General features: G+C 61.9%; 7 protein-coding genes across 7 annotated transcripts; 3 read left to right on the forward strand and 4 right to left on the reverse strand.

Moving 5' to 3' along the window:
- Window positions 1–441: 441 nt before the first annotated feature.
- LOC62_04G006593 (uncharacterized protein) lies at window positions 442–1576 on the reverse strand (the record flags this gene model as incomplete). The annotated part of the gene is made up of 2 exons (XM_062773160.1): window positions 442–568; window positions 618–1576. 2 exons carry the CDS (start codon window positions 1574–1576, stop codon window positions 442–444), a joined length of 1086 nt encoding a protein of 361 aa, XP_062629144.1.
- Window positions 1577–1950: 374 nt separating this feature from the next.
- Window positions 1951–2963, reverse strand: LOC62_04G006594 (uncharacterized protein; the record flags this gene model as incomplete). The annotated part of the gene is made up of 2 exons (XM_062773161.1): window positions 1951–1993; window positions 2041–2963. The coding sequence occupies 2 exons, from the start codon at window positions 2961–2963 to the stop codon at window positions 1951–1953; spliced, it is 966 nt and encodes a 321-aa protein (XP_062629145.1).
- A 619-nt stretch (window positions 2964–3582) lies between these two features.
- fox-2_1 (Peroxisomal hydratase-dehydrogenase-epimerase) lies at window positions 3583–5757 on the reverse strand. Its single transcript, XM_062773162.1, has 3 exons — window positions 5635–5757; window positions 5441–5535; window positions 3583–5304 (listed from the first exon to the last, which is right to left on the reverse strand). Exons 1-3 carry the CDS (start codon window positions 5697–5699, stop codon window positions 3665–3667), a joined length of 1800 nt encoding a protein of 599 aa, XP_062629146.1. The 5' UTR covers window positions 5700–5757; the 3' UTR covers window positions 3583–3664.
- A 458-nt stretch (window positions 5758–6215) lies between these two features.
- On the forward strand, window positions 6216–8659 carry LOC62_04G006596 (uncharacterized protein). The gene is made up of 4 exons (XM_062773163.1): window positions 6216–6445; window positions 6497–6790; window positions 6851–7021; window positions 7057–8659. The coding sequence occupies exons 3-4, from the start codon at window positions 6910–6912 to the stop codon at window positions 8598–8600; spliced, it is 1656 nt and encodes a 551-aa protein (XP_062629147.1). The 5' UTR covers window positions 6216–6445; window positions 6497–6790; window positions 6851–6909; the 3' UTR covers window positions 8601–8659.
- Window positions 8660–8863: 204 nt separating this feature from the next.
- On the forward strand, window positions 8864–9706 carry LOC62_04G006597 (uncharacterized protein; the record flags this gene model as incomplete). Its single annotated transcript, XM_062773164.1, has 1 exon — window positions 8864–9706. One exon carries the CDS (start codon window positions 8864–8866, stop codon window positions 9704–9706), a length of 843 nt encoding a protein of 280 aa, XP_062629148.1.
- Window positions 9707–10266: 560 nt separating this feature from the next.
- Window positions 10267–11530, forward strand: LOC62_04G006598 (uncharacterized protein). Its single transcript, XM_062773165.1, has 3 exons — window positions 10267–10299; window positions 10335–11442; window positions 11477–11530. The coding sequence occupies exons 1-3, from the start codon at window positions 10275–10277 to the stop codon at window positions 11514–11516; spliced, it is 1173 nt and encodes a 390-aa protein (XP_062629149.1). The 5' UTR covers window positions 10267–10274; the 3' UTR covers window positions 11517–11530.
- A 49-nt stretch (window positions 11531–11579) lies between these two features.
- On the reverse strand, window positions 11580–12805 carry NUP_1 (Purine nucleoside permease; the record flags this gene model as incomplete). Its single annotated transcript, XM_062773166.1, has 4 exons — window positions 11580–12155; window positions 12193–12400; window positions 12436–12645; window positions 12687–12805. The coding sequence occupies 4 exons, from the start codon at window positions 12803–12805 to the stop codon at window positions 11580–11582; spliced, it is 1113 nt and encodes a 370-aa protein (XP_062629150.1).
- Between the last annotated feature and the right edge of the window lie 403 nt (window positions 12806–13208).

The following is a 13208-nucleotide window of genomic DNA, read 5'->3' on the forward strand; positions in this document are numbered from 1 at the left end:
TCACAACGGACGTAGTGTGGGCATCACACCGCCCCGCCGATTCACATCCCATCATTCCCAAATGACTTGGGGCTCTTTGTCAGTATGTCGGCTTGTCTGGAGAGTGGTGGACCCAGAGTGGCGGATTAAAGAGGCAAAACAGACACAATGCAGGGCGGCAATGGCTGTGCCACAAATGCTTCTTTGTTCAGAGCCAGTGCCTTGTCCCGGCACAATGCGGTACCACAACGCTGGAAACCGTGTAACATGACGAGGGTAGTTGTAAGCCAGGTCCTGGGATCCTGGTTCATTGCCGACTTGGAAACCTTTAGCTATGCATTTTGCACCGCTGGCTGCAACGGGAGGGGACGATTTGTCGCTTCATACAACAAACTATAGAACACAACCATACAACAAACCATACAATACAAGTAACGATACAAGGGAGTCTAGCCACCCCAACTAGGTGTTTTTCCGCCTGGGGTTCTCCCACTCAGCAAAGCTCGGCACCGGGTACCCTTCGTCATCGACAGTGCTGCGCACCTTCCAGACCGACCTTTGGACCGTCAAGGGATCCAGGTAGTCGGGCCTAGGCGGTCAGTCAGCGGGGTGCAATGTTGTGTATGAAGCAGATTCACGGCTTGATGAACTGGGTGAGAGCGAGAAGCGGCTCCACCACGATGGGAAGGATGAGGGGGCCGAGGTTCGACGCTGTAGCCCACTGGCGTACCTGCAACTCGTCCCACGGCATCGTGTCCTTCTCGATGAAGTGCCACACCGCGGCAAAGAGACCATCCGGGCCCTGCTCAAGGAGGTGGTGTGTGTTTCCCGTGAGCTGGAGAGGGACGTGCTCGGCGTGATCATGCTGGTGGCCCTCGGCTGGTGGGTCCGCACTGGGCTTGTACTGGCACAGTGGACACGCGGTCTGGGTGATCTGGTGCGTGAGGTCGCGCTGGAACGCCTCGAGCCTGGTGACCCATGTAGTGTGCGCCTTCTCCAGCTCCAGGAGTTCACGCGCGTAGGCGACCGGGATGTGGCCGCAGAGCCGCTCCGCCCAGGTCTCCCGAATGTCCTTGTATGCGTCCTTCTTGTTCAGTCCGTACTTGAGCATGGCGGAGATGGCATCGTCGTAAGGCTCTCCAGTGGTGACGCAGACCAGGAAGTATGCCATGGCGCGCCACCGTGCGCCGTTCCGGTCCGCGCGAGACAGGAGCATCCTACCGACCGTCGGCATCTTGAATTGCATGATAAAGTACGCGATCTCTCCTGCCGTGTTGTCGTTGGGCCACAGGACTTGGTCGTTCCAGCGCCTGGAGTCGTTCAGGGGCGTCATGAGGCGGAATACGAGGCGGAGAGTGATGGACGCGACGTTGACCGGCAAGTGCGTCTTCAGGGACAGGAAGCTGTTCAGTACCCGCGGCGTCATATACTCGTTGAAGTGGGGAGAGTGCTGGGCCAGAAGAGCGAGGGAGAACTTGAAGAGCTCGCCGTCGTTGGATTTGAACAGGATGACGTTGGTGCCAGCCGGGAAGAAGTTGCCGGGCTTTACAGGGTGTTGGTGAGTTGGGATGTAAGGGGGAGGGAGGTGAGGGCTCATTTTGGCGGTGTGTCGGGTGAGTGCTGTGTGGGACTGGCTTGGGCGAGAGTATGTAGAGGACGTGCGTGGAGAGGAGTGCACTGGAGTGAGGTGGGGAGTTGTTAGAGAAGAGTCGGGTTGGAGAGAGACGACGTGTTATGAAGCGTTTCAGAGCGGAGGGGCGAAGACATGAGGCCACCACCACCTCGCACCTCGCCAGCAGACAAGGCGTCCTCGCCATTACCCCCTATGCACACAACGACGCGGACACACGCTTTTAATGGCGGGACAGTGCAGGCATACACACTGATGAGCGATGTGCGAGACGACAGACAAAACCAAAATAGCATCGCCCCCAACCGTGTACAGACAATAGCCCTCCCACACCAATCGCCTCATTGGCCCTCCATGTTCGCCCACACGCGTCCAGAGTTCCTCCTAGGGACAATCAGCACACCGTCACTCATCTCAAAGCCAGCACCCACGGCATAAGGAACGTCGTCAGCACGGGTACATGGTGCACCAGGAGACCGGTGAGCGCCTCGTCGCCGCCGAGCTCGCGTGCCCAGCGTTCGATGTGCTCGAGCTCCCACGGGGCGTCACGGCCGCGCAGGTACCTCCATACGTGGATCAGCACGTTGTCGATGACCGAGAGGCGGAAGGATGGGCGCATCGCCTCCCCGACGTGGTGGAAGTGCGTGTAGCCCCCGAGGCTACAGTGCGGGTACACTGTCGGCGCGAAGCCGCACTGTGCGCAGTCGAGCTGGTACACGTTGTACATGAAGTTCTTCTTGAAGAGCTTCAAGCACCCCTCCCATTGCCTGTGCGTCGCCGTGAGCTGGGCGAGCGCGTCGGGAAGCAACTTGTGGAAGCAGTCGATCACGTCGACGTTTGCACGTGCCAACAGGAGGTCGAGGCCATCGACGTCCAGGCCGTACCGAATCGTTGCGCGGATGGGATTGTGCAGGTCGTCCCCGAGTGCGGAAGCAATCAGGAGCCACTGGAGCGCGTTCTTGCGGCAGCTGGCCTCCGAGGAGCGAGCGAGGAGGGCGCGACCGACGACAGGGAGGTCGTAGAACTTGATGAGCTTGACCAGTCCGACGATGACACGAGCGTGGGGCCAGATCAGCTCGGCCGTGGAGCCTGCCTCAAGGTCCAGAAGGAGCTGGAACGCGTAGTTGAGGGCGCCATAGTACACCTTGATGACCCACGCGACTGCCGTGGCGCCGGGGTCGGGCCGCGGCTTGGCGAAGTAGGTCGAAAGGCGGGCGAGGTGGGTTGCGTCAAAGGTGAACAGCACGCCGTCGCCAGAGACAAAGTGCGTAGGGGTGGGCGACTTGTCGTAGTCGTGCTGCGAGCTCACGGTGTGCTGGATCTGATTGAGCGTGGGGGTGTCGGACCTGTCCATTGTGGTATCTAGTGGGAGTGGGGTGGTGGGCAGTGCTAGTGGGTGAGAGCCAAGACAACAACGTGCTGGCTTGGAAGGGGGTGAGGTAGATATTGGAGACCAGGTGGGGTTCGTCTGGTGAGCGGGGTGAGGTGGGGGTGCGGGTGGTTGGTAGTTGGGTAGTCGAGGGATGGGAGGAAGAGCATGTGACGAGTGCACGCCTCACGACGACCCCTTCTTATGCTGCGCTGATGGAGGCTCCGTCAGAGTTGTAGCGGTGGTGACCGACATGTGTGCGACGGATTGGGATGTCTGAGGGCAGATGTGGCATCGATTGGGATGGCAGATGGGATGACGGGCGGTGTCATGGATGGTGCCACACACACATCCCCAGCTGCGCCACACACACACTCCTTGGCCACTCCAGGTCGCTTGGCGCTTCCTGGATTACCGGGCTGTGCCATTCCAGGATTGCCGAGGTCCGTTCCTGTTGTCGACTGAGCGTGTGCAGGGGACTGCGGGAGTGTGTGCAGGCTTCCATCTTCCGCGGGACGACCGGCGAGATCGGTCTCGCGACAGGGGCCGAGTTGAGTCTCCGAAGGGAGCCGGCCCAGCCCCAGCACCGCTTCACCACACTCGGCCGATGCGAACCAATTCATACAAGGACGAACGCTACTACCCTACTGCCTACAGTGTGCTTCTTCTCCACTTGGACCCGACACTTAGAGCCTCGCCTTGCTCGAGCGGTTGTTAAAGTTGGCGACAATCTGAGCCTTGGACTCCGAGTTGTTCTGGGGGTGGATGGCGCGCTTGTCAAAGTAGGTGACCTCCTTCCACTTGGCGGCGAGCTCCTCGGCGGTGGGCACCTTGTCGTTGGGGAAGACGACGCCAAAGGCACGCTCCCAGCGGTACTCGGACGCCCTGCCGCCCTGGGTCTTGATGATGAGACCCGTGTCGTGGCAGCGCTGCGAGGCGAGGTAGGCGACAATGGGCGCGACCGTGTCGGGCTTGAACATCTCGAGCATCTCCTTGGGCCAGACGGTGGCGGTCATCTGCGTGCCGGCCGAGGGGGCGAGCGCATTGACGAGAATGTTGTTCTTCTTGCCCTCGATGGCGAGCGAACGGGTGAAGCCAATGATGGCGGCCTTGGCGGTCGCGTAGTTGGCCTGGCCGTGGGCGCCGTTGACACCGTTGGGCGACGACGTGTTGACGATGCGGCCGTAGTTCTGCTTGTGGAAGATGGGCCAGACAGCCTTGGCCATCGACCACGAGCCCTTGACGTGGATGTCAAGCATCTGGGTGAACGACTCCTCGGTCATGTTGACAAAGGCCTTGTCGCGAAGGATACCGGCGTTGTTGATGAGGGCGTGAGCACCGCCAAACTTGTCAACGGCAACCTGGACAATCTTGGCCGAGTCGTTGGGGACAAATCCAACGGCAACGGCACCGACACCGCCAGCCTGGTTGACAAGGTTGACAGTCTCCTGGGCGGGTCCCTCGGCGACGTCGTTGACGACAACGTTGGCGCCGAAGCGGGCGAAGTGGAGAGCGTAGGCACGGCCAAGACCACCACCGGCACCAGTGATGATGACGGTGTAGCCCTTGAAGCTGTCGGGAGGGGGAGGGCCCTGCTCGTTGGGAGGAAGCGAGGGCTGGAGCTCGAGGATCTCCATCATCTCGGCGCCGTCCGTGACATCGGGGTACTTGCTGCCCTTGGAGAAGTCGCGGATCTGGTTCCACTTGTGGTCGACCGCGCTGGGGGTGAACGAGGAGTCCGTCTTGAACGTGTAGCCAGCCGACTCTTGCCAGCGGATCTCGCCGTAGTAGCCGGCACCGAGCTCGAACGTGCGGCCCTTGACGTCGGGGCCGTTCTTGGCGGTGAGGACACCGATGAGAGGGGGGATGAAGTCGGGGGTGAGGTGCTCGAGAACCTCCTTGGTCATGACAGTCTCAGTCATGGGCGAGGCAGCGAGAGGAGCAATGGTGTTGGCCTTGATGTCGTACTTGACACCCTCGAACGAGAGGACGCGCGAGAAGGTGATAAGCGCCATCTTGGCGGCAGAGTAGTTGGTCTGGCCACCGTTGCCGTAGATGCCGGCGGGCGACGAAGTGTTGACGATGCGGCCAAACTTCTGCTTGCGCATCAGGGGCCAGACGGCCTTGGTCATGGAGAAGGCACCGTTGAGGTGGATCGCAATAATGTCGTCAAACTCCTTCTCGGACATCTTGCGGAACGACTTGTCGCGCAGGATGCCGGCGTTGTTGAGCAGGACGTGGACCGTGCCGTAGGCGGCGACGGCGGCGTCGACAATCTTCTGGCCGTCGGTCACCGAGCCGACTGCGGAAACGGCCTGGCCTCCGACTGGGGAGTGTGTCAGCGAGACGCAGAGAGTGAGAGTTGAAGACAGCGGCATCTACTCAAGCCCGAGGTCCGCACCAGCACATGACTGCGACTGGGTGACGTCGACGCCGTCACAACCACCATAGCGTGTACTCACGAGCCTTGACCTCGCCCACAACCTTCTCGGCGTTGGCAGCGTTGACATCGTTGATGACGATCTTGGCGCCGCGGGGAGCAAAGAAGAGAGCGTAACTGGGAGATGCAAGTTAGCGGGGCTGCACTCGCCGGCTATGAGCAGGGGGGGCTGGCGGCGTCACGACGCCGCGGGCCCCCAGGTCTGTGAGCACTCACGCCCTGCCGATACCGCCGCCGGCACCAGTGATGAGAACGACGAGGTCCTTGAAGTCGAGAGACATGTTTTCGGGATGCAGCAGAGTTTGAGTGAGAAGGAGAGTGAGAAGAACGAACACAAAGAGGACCCAATGTCTTGGGGTTAGTATAGTGCGTGTCGTCCGTCTCTTTCTCTCTCTTTACCGGGTGAGGGGTCACGCGGTGATAGCCGAATGACGCTGAGATGGGTACGCGAGCGACAACGGGGCCTGGCCGCGCTCGGCGATGTTGTCCCGCGGGTTATCCCCGGCCGAAGCCTTGGCTATGTACTTACATGCATACAGATGGGACCCCACCTGGGGCAAGTATAACTGTGCGTGTTGCCCCTGGTCAGTGTGGTGAGCATGCATGCAGACAGCCCTGCTTGTCGCTTGAGGCCTGCATGCCTGCCTGCCTTGCCCCATCAGCAGCTCCTCCTGCGCGTCATCATCTTCACGTCACCACATCCCCGCCAAGAATTGCTTCCGCTTGAATCAACGCCGAAGCCCGGTTATACGGCGCACAGGCCGTGTCTTGCTACAGTACAGTTTCTTTTGCGGCGACTTGCACAAGCTAGTTGTTTAGTGACCCACCAGAGGGCGACCGACGGGGACGGGTCGGCGCCCGGTACAGCACGCGAAGTGCTCGGCCATGTGCGCGTCGCGTCCACGACGGCAGGGCACCAACTGGTGGAGGTTGTCCACGCCGAGTCGCCGAGGTGGTGACGCTGTGGTTGTTGATGGGCTTGGCGGGATCCTGCTCAGTCGTCCATCAAGTCGTCGTGACGTGATGTGTGAGTGAGTTGCATCACTGCCTGCAAATGAAAAGCTGACCGGCGCGCCAGGTCATTAAGATGATGTCCCGTCAGCCTCCTTGCCCGTTGGTCGGCGTCCCATAATTTCCACGAGCAGTGCCCAGTCGACGGCTGCAACACCTACCCATTGCCCTGCTTCAGCATGAGGCGCTGTTTGTCGTCCCAGTGTCACTCAGTGGTAATGGGGGCCGTTCACCCGGATATCCCCCATCCCCCGCATGGGAGGTGGGTGGAGGTGGTCCGCGCGACGACGCCAACAAGCCATTGAACGCGACCTCCTACCAAAGCCCGTTATTTGGAGTCACAACCTCAGTGCTCTTAACCGTAGGCAGCGTGCTGGGTCGTGGTTACGCTCGTCTGTTGACAGTGGCCTGGTGCCAACAGTGACGACCCACACTCACGAAGAATAAATAACCAGATCCATCGCGGAATGTTCCGCTGCCATGCGATGCGATGGGCAGTCGCCGAAAGACACTCAAGCCGTAACAACTGCGCCAACCGCTTACTTACCTCCCAACTCTCCACCAATGCCCTCAAACCAAGTGGTCGCAATCTGTGAGCGCTCTCTGACGCGCAGCTGACCCCTTAAGCGCGCGACGCAACCGCTGCCGGGCTCCACCTTGACCTGTTCGCCCTCGGCGCCGATGGGGCAGTGTACACCTCTTGGCGGGTCCCAGGCGGCGAGTACACTGGCGCTTCGCACGAGTGGCTACGGCTAGGTCATCCCCCCGCTGGGCCGTTGCGCGCAGGCACCGCTTTGACGGCTGTCTCGCGCGCGCGCGACTATATCGACGTGTTCGTCGTCGCTGGGGACGGGAACGCATACCGCGCCTCATGGGCTGGCACTTGGGGCCAGTGGGAGAACATCAGCACGGCGCTAGAGCACAAGTTTGAGCCGGGCGCCTCCATCGCCGCTGTACTTCGATCTCCGCGCCACGTCGACTTGTTTGCCGTCGCCAACGGCGAGGTCGTCACTGCGTTCCTCGTCGACGGGGCCCTGACGTCCGCGGGGCAGTGGTACCCCCTCTGGCGGGGCGCCGACGGCCCGCTCAACCCCGGCGCGAGCATCGCTACTGCCTCTGGTGGCGAGAACGACCTGGTCATCTTCACCTCGACCGGGCGGGACAGCGTCTGGGCGCGCAGGTGGGACGGCAGCTGGGGGCTGTGGCACCGCGTCCCGTTCTTCCGAAACACCAGCCGTGAAGGGCCGTACGTAGCCGCCGGGGCGCCGCTCGCGGTTGTTTGCACAGCGCAACAGTACCGCCTTTACACTGTGGTCGAGGACGCGCGTGGCGCACGTGTCGGATTCGCGACGACGGGGACCGGTCGCGAGCACTGGCCCAGCTTCTGGGGCGCTGGCGTCCTTGGCGGCGACGATACTCCTGGACATCTCGCTGCCAGCAGCCCCGTCAGTGCCGCGCTGGAGCAAGCCGGCGATGAGTGCGCTGTGCGTGTCGCGGCTTTCTCCACTACCGGACACGCCCTGACGGTCGTCAACGACACATTCCCTCATGAGTGGGAGGACGCCGGCGGGTCGTTCCCGCCTGGGAGCGCGCTCGCGCTCGTCCCAGCGGCGCGCGGCAGCTGCCACCTGTTCGGGGTGACCAACGGACGCGTATACACTCGCGACGTGCTCAATGACCGCGTAGTTGGCGAGTGGCGGTGTATTGGCGGCGAGCGGGGCGTGCGGTTCGTCGACGCGTCGGACGCGGCCGCCACAGTACCTCCCTCGACGGGCTCGGCCATGCCCGCGCCAGCACCGCAGCCCGCGGCGCCACCTCCAGCGCCGCCCCTCGATCGCAAGGTGTTTGCGCTCCGCTGCGCAGGCGGCATCCTCGAAACACAGGGCAGAGGTTACCCGGCCAACACGCAACTTACCCTCCTCGTAAACTGGTCCTACAACGACACGGTGATCACCGACGGCGGGTACGACGCCATACCTATCGGGCGCGCCGACGCCGACGGCAACTGGACGAGCAAGGACGATATATCAGGGCCCCTGCGCAGCTGGTTCCTCGACCGCAAGCTGTCTGGTGTCGGCGTGCCGTTGACGCTGCAGGTCAACGCACGAGACGAGAGCGGGAAGGTTGCGCAGAAGGAGGCGAGACTGTACAACATTGGGTTCTCGGCGTAGACGCCGTGCACGGCGTTAGGTGACCGGTACTGTCAGCGCGATGCACGCTGTCTCTTGAGTGGTCAGCGATGGTCGGGGCCAGTGAGGTCATTGGAAAGTATGCGCTGTCAGGTGTGTGTCGACGGCGGAGATGGGGACGACACGCCGACGCCGACGATCCATCACCGACGCCCTCTCTTACATTCTTTTCACACTCGTTCACTCGCAACCTCTCACAGTGATCACAGTCACTTCTTCTTGACCCCTACCCCGGCTCTCACACCATGACCGACAGCAGAAGCAAGGGAGCTGGAGCAGGCAAGTCTCACCGCGAGCCGTCTCACACCGCAGCCGACGGCGCGCTCCACCCGCAGTTCTCGACTGGCGCCGACCTAGCCATCTTCGAGTCGTCCGACGGCGTGCGATTCAAGTTCAGCCTACACCTCCTTGCCGGCCTCTCGACCTTCTTCCACGGCCTACTCGGCGTGCCCACCCTGCCCGGTCTTGAGGCCGACCCGATGCCCCTTCCGTCGGCAGACGGAGAGACCCTAGCTCTGTGCTTCTCCCTGATCCAGCAGCAGACGAGCGCGCGCTCTCGCCCACCCAACGCCGGAGTCGCATGGCCTACGCCACACATCCTGGAGCAGGTCATCGACGTGGTCAAGGCGTATGACCTCCCCATCGTCGCTGACGTTCTACTCCGCCGCTCACGGGGCGCAAGAGGTTGGAAGGCGCTGGCCATGCAGCGCTTCCTCCTCGCTGCGGCAACCGAGAGTGCCTACCTCGCCCTCGCTCGTCGCGACACGCTGTGGTGCGACCTGTCCACACTTGGCGAGTTTGAGGAGGGCATGTTCTCCCTTCTGGACGGCAGCATGGTGTTCGAGCTGTTCGCATTCCACCGCCGCTGGGCTGACGGCGTGCGCGACCTCGTCGCCAACCTCTCCAAGCGCTGCAAGGGCCTCGATTGCGACGACCATATCGTCGCACTGCACCTCAAGCTCCTTGGGGACAAGTCGCTGCTCAAGGGTAGCGCGCGGACACAGTTTGTCAAGGGCGTCCCCACTGCTGCGCGCGACCCCTTCAAGGATGAGCTCGACGGGTTGATGGAGCTGCTGGCGAACATGTGAGTGGGGCACAGAGCAAGCTGAAGTCAGCGACGATCCAGATGACAACACCATGATCACCATTTGAGAGGGCGCGGGATAGGACATCTACCACTCGTTGGCGACTGGGGCGGGTGGAGCCGTCAGACACCAGCATCAGTTTTTAGCGAAAAGTGAGTGTGGCTTGGGGCAGAGCTGACGTACAGAGGCGATCTGGATTACACTATCACGGTGCAAGGCGTGTGCTCGAACGCAGGACGCGCGGTTGTCGTTATACATCTATGCCATTGCAGGCAGTGTACCGAAGGTGTCCGTCAAGTCTGTCTTCACTGTTTTGTGTTTTGCTGGCGCTTATCAGGTTCCGATAAACGGACCCTGCGCCTCGGTCGGGTGGAGCGTAATGTGGCGTGCTGAGCCAATTTGCCAGTGCCTGTCGTGTCTTTCTCCGATCGGCCCGCCAGCGCTTGCCTCGCCTCAGCTCGCGAGTTCAATGCCCGCCGTAGCTCCACCAGCCGAGAACAAGGCCACAACAAATATTTCGGAGCGGGCGAGTGCACCACTTGGCGTCGTATCAACCTCACCACCACTCACCATGGCGGCGATCCTCATGAGCCACCGTAAGCCGCCTGCTTCACGACAACGCTGACCCCAGCCTCGGTCTCTAACTTCCAGATCCTCGACGTCGGCGACGCGGCGGCCAAGGCAGAGACTGCGGCCGCTGGCTCGCCCGAAATCCTTATCGTGGACGGGCACCCGTTCCACCACGAGTTTGTGCGCGGCGCGACCGTCCTGCAGTCGGACGACGGGACGTGCTTCCGTTTCGACATGCTCACGCTCGCTGCACTGTCGTCCTTCTTCCGCGACCTGCACGAGATGGCCTTTGCCGAGCCCGCGCTGGATGAGCTCGCGATAAGCCGGAGCACGTCGGTCAGCGGGACGTCGACCGAATGCGACGTTGTGCCGATGCTCCCGAGCGCTATCCCACTGCCTTCTGCGTCAACGGACGGGCTCGCACTGGCGCTAGGCATCGTGCGCGATGTCATGAACCCGTCTCGCCGAGGCATGCACACCGACCCTGCTCCGCTGTCCTGGCCTGCCCCAGAACTGCTAGACAACGTCATCGCCATTGCCAACGCGTACGACCTCCCCGTGGTATCCGACACTCTGCTCGCGCGTTCACGCCACGCCACAAGCGCAAAGCACTGCTTTGAGCGCTACGTCCTCGCGGCGACGACGGACGCGCCGCCCAGCCTGCTGGAACAGGCTATGCGCGCGACACTGCTGCACGACGTTGACCTGATGGGCGAGTGGTGCACGCGCACACTGGTACGATATGCCCCGCAGGCTCTATCGGCGCTGTACAAAGCCCACCTGGACTGGCTGCGGCGGATCGACGAGTTCCACACGGCTGTGCGCTTCCGAGCGGCGTGCAGGCCGTGCGCTTGTGGCCACTGCACCGCCAACCGGATGTACGTCTTCACCCCGGGCCATGTGGCGCAGACACCGCTCGCGGCGCATACCCATCGCTCGGCGAGTCCTGGGCCTGGCGCTGGTGGCCAGTGCAGCGCGTGTCTGATCATCAACAACGGGCACGCGAACACCGACGCTCAAATCCGCGCCCTCATGACTTGTTTGAAGGAGACGACATTGCTGTGGGACGAGGGGAGCATGGTCGCCTGGGTGGAGGCACGCGACTGCGACCAAGCGCTCAAGGGCATCATGAAGGACGAGCTCAAGAGGCTTGGCGAGTTCCTCAAGCCGTGAGTGTGGGGGCTTTGACGTCGCTGACGACAGCTCCACGCGCGAACAAGACCTCGTCGTCGTGTTCGACTAGACCCAGATCCTAGAGACATGTTGTACAACGCGGCGCACACGACTTGGTGTAAAACTAATGCATCTATGCCACATGGTCGGCCGCGTGATTGGCCCACAGAGTCGCGCCGGCGCCGTCCCCGGCGTGCAACCAGCCATCTTGTACGGGAACACCGGGGGCAAACTCGGCCCAGTTATCCAAGATGCCCTGGACAATGGGGTTGCCCACGGCGAACAGGTTCTCGACGCTGGGCACGAAACCGCCCGAGTCGGTCAGACGCATGGCGGTGAGTGCGTCCAACCCCGGCGGCGGGCGGTCAAAGTTGGACGCGGTGCGGAGGAGGATCGCGCGCGAAAAGTCAGCCAGACCGATACGGTGGGCACGGAGCAGCGCCTCAAAGCTCGCGTTGTCTTCTTGCGCCGAGAGCGCGTACGTGCCCTGGCCCTTGGTCCACAAGGATGTGATATTCGCAAAGGCTGCGGTGAGGCGGTGGCCCGAAAAGAAGACGTCGGTGGTCGCCACGTCGCCGTAGAAGAGGGCTGGGGGCTCGTTGGCAGGCGCATAGTCAAACTTGGAGCGGAACGACTCCGCGGCGTCACTGTCCTTCAAGGTGACATTGGCGGCGAACCCGCGGACGCGATCGCGGAGGTTGGTGTTCAGCTGACGGGTCAGCGCTGCAACCGGCCCAAGAACCAACCTCGTACACCTCAGTCCCGTACGCCAAGACACCCTCAATGGTGTTTGGCTCGCTCGTCCCCTGGAGGAAGTATCCCGTCTCCCAGTGTTCCGGCGCCTCCCGGGGGTCGATCTCGTACGCGAGGGCTACTTGGACCGCGAAACGTGCGAGGGCCGCCGAACCGGTGGTGCCGTAGTGTGGGTCGACACCGGCGATGCCAGCAAAGAAGCTACAGTCAGACCATGCTTGTCTTGCTACACCCACAAGTACGATTTGGTCAGGTCAAACACCGGACTCAGGAGCAGTGCGGTAATAGTCACGGCGGCGTTGATCTCCCCCATCGCCGTGGTAACCTGGCACACATCGCCGGCCGCGTCGCAGTGCACTGCTGGGAAGTGCGGGTGCAATAGCGGGAGGGTATAGTTGTGCGTCAAGCCAAGCCGATCGCTCCATACGTCCTCCGGCGCGAACATGCTAACAAGGGGTGTGAGTGGGAGGGCGGCTTGAGGACTCACGACACTATGAGGACCTTTGGCGCGATCGGCGTGCCGGCGGCCAGCGGCGCCTGCGCCGAACGCGGGTCGTGAGCCGCGACCAGGGAGAGCGCTCCTGCTATCAGTGGGAGGAAGCGCATTTTGGCCTCGCGAGAAGTGAGATGAAGAGTTGAGAGCTGAGAAGGACGAGAGCCGACTTTTGTCTCAGAATTGAAGTTAAGAGTTGTTGATGGCGTCATTTGACAACACTGGCTCCTCTCGGCCAAATCACAATCAAATCGGGGTCTTGGCACGACACGGCGGTGGAGATACAACAACGACAAGTCCTGCGTCAAGGTAGTCTTGTTTGAAGTTACATTGTTGGAACGAACTGAGCCTGTCTATAAGAGGCAGATGCAGATGCTGGCGGTGTCAGCGATGCGCAGTGAGGCGCGCCTGGTGAGTTGGGCGAGTCGGTCGAGACTGACTGACGTCATGGTCCGACTCGCCGACCAGCCGTCTGTCTCACCATCTCGTCTCGACTCGTCTCTGCTCTGCCATCTC

Source organism: Vanrija pseudolonga, chromosome 4 (genome assembly GCF_020906515.1).
Source record: "Vanrija pseudolonga chromosome 4, complete sequence".
Lineage (NCBI taxonomy): Eukaryota > Fungi > Basidiomycota > Tremellomycetes > Trichosporonales > Trichosporonaceae > Vanrija > Vanrija pseudolonga.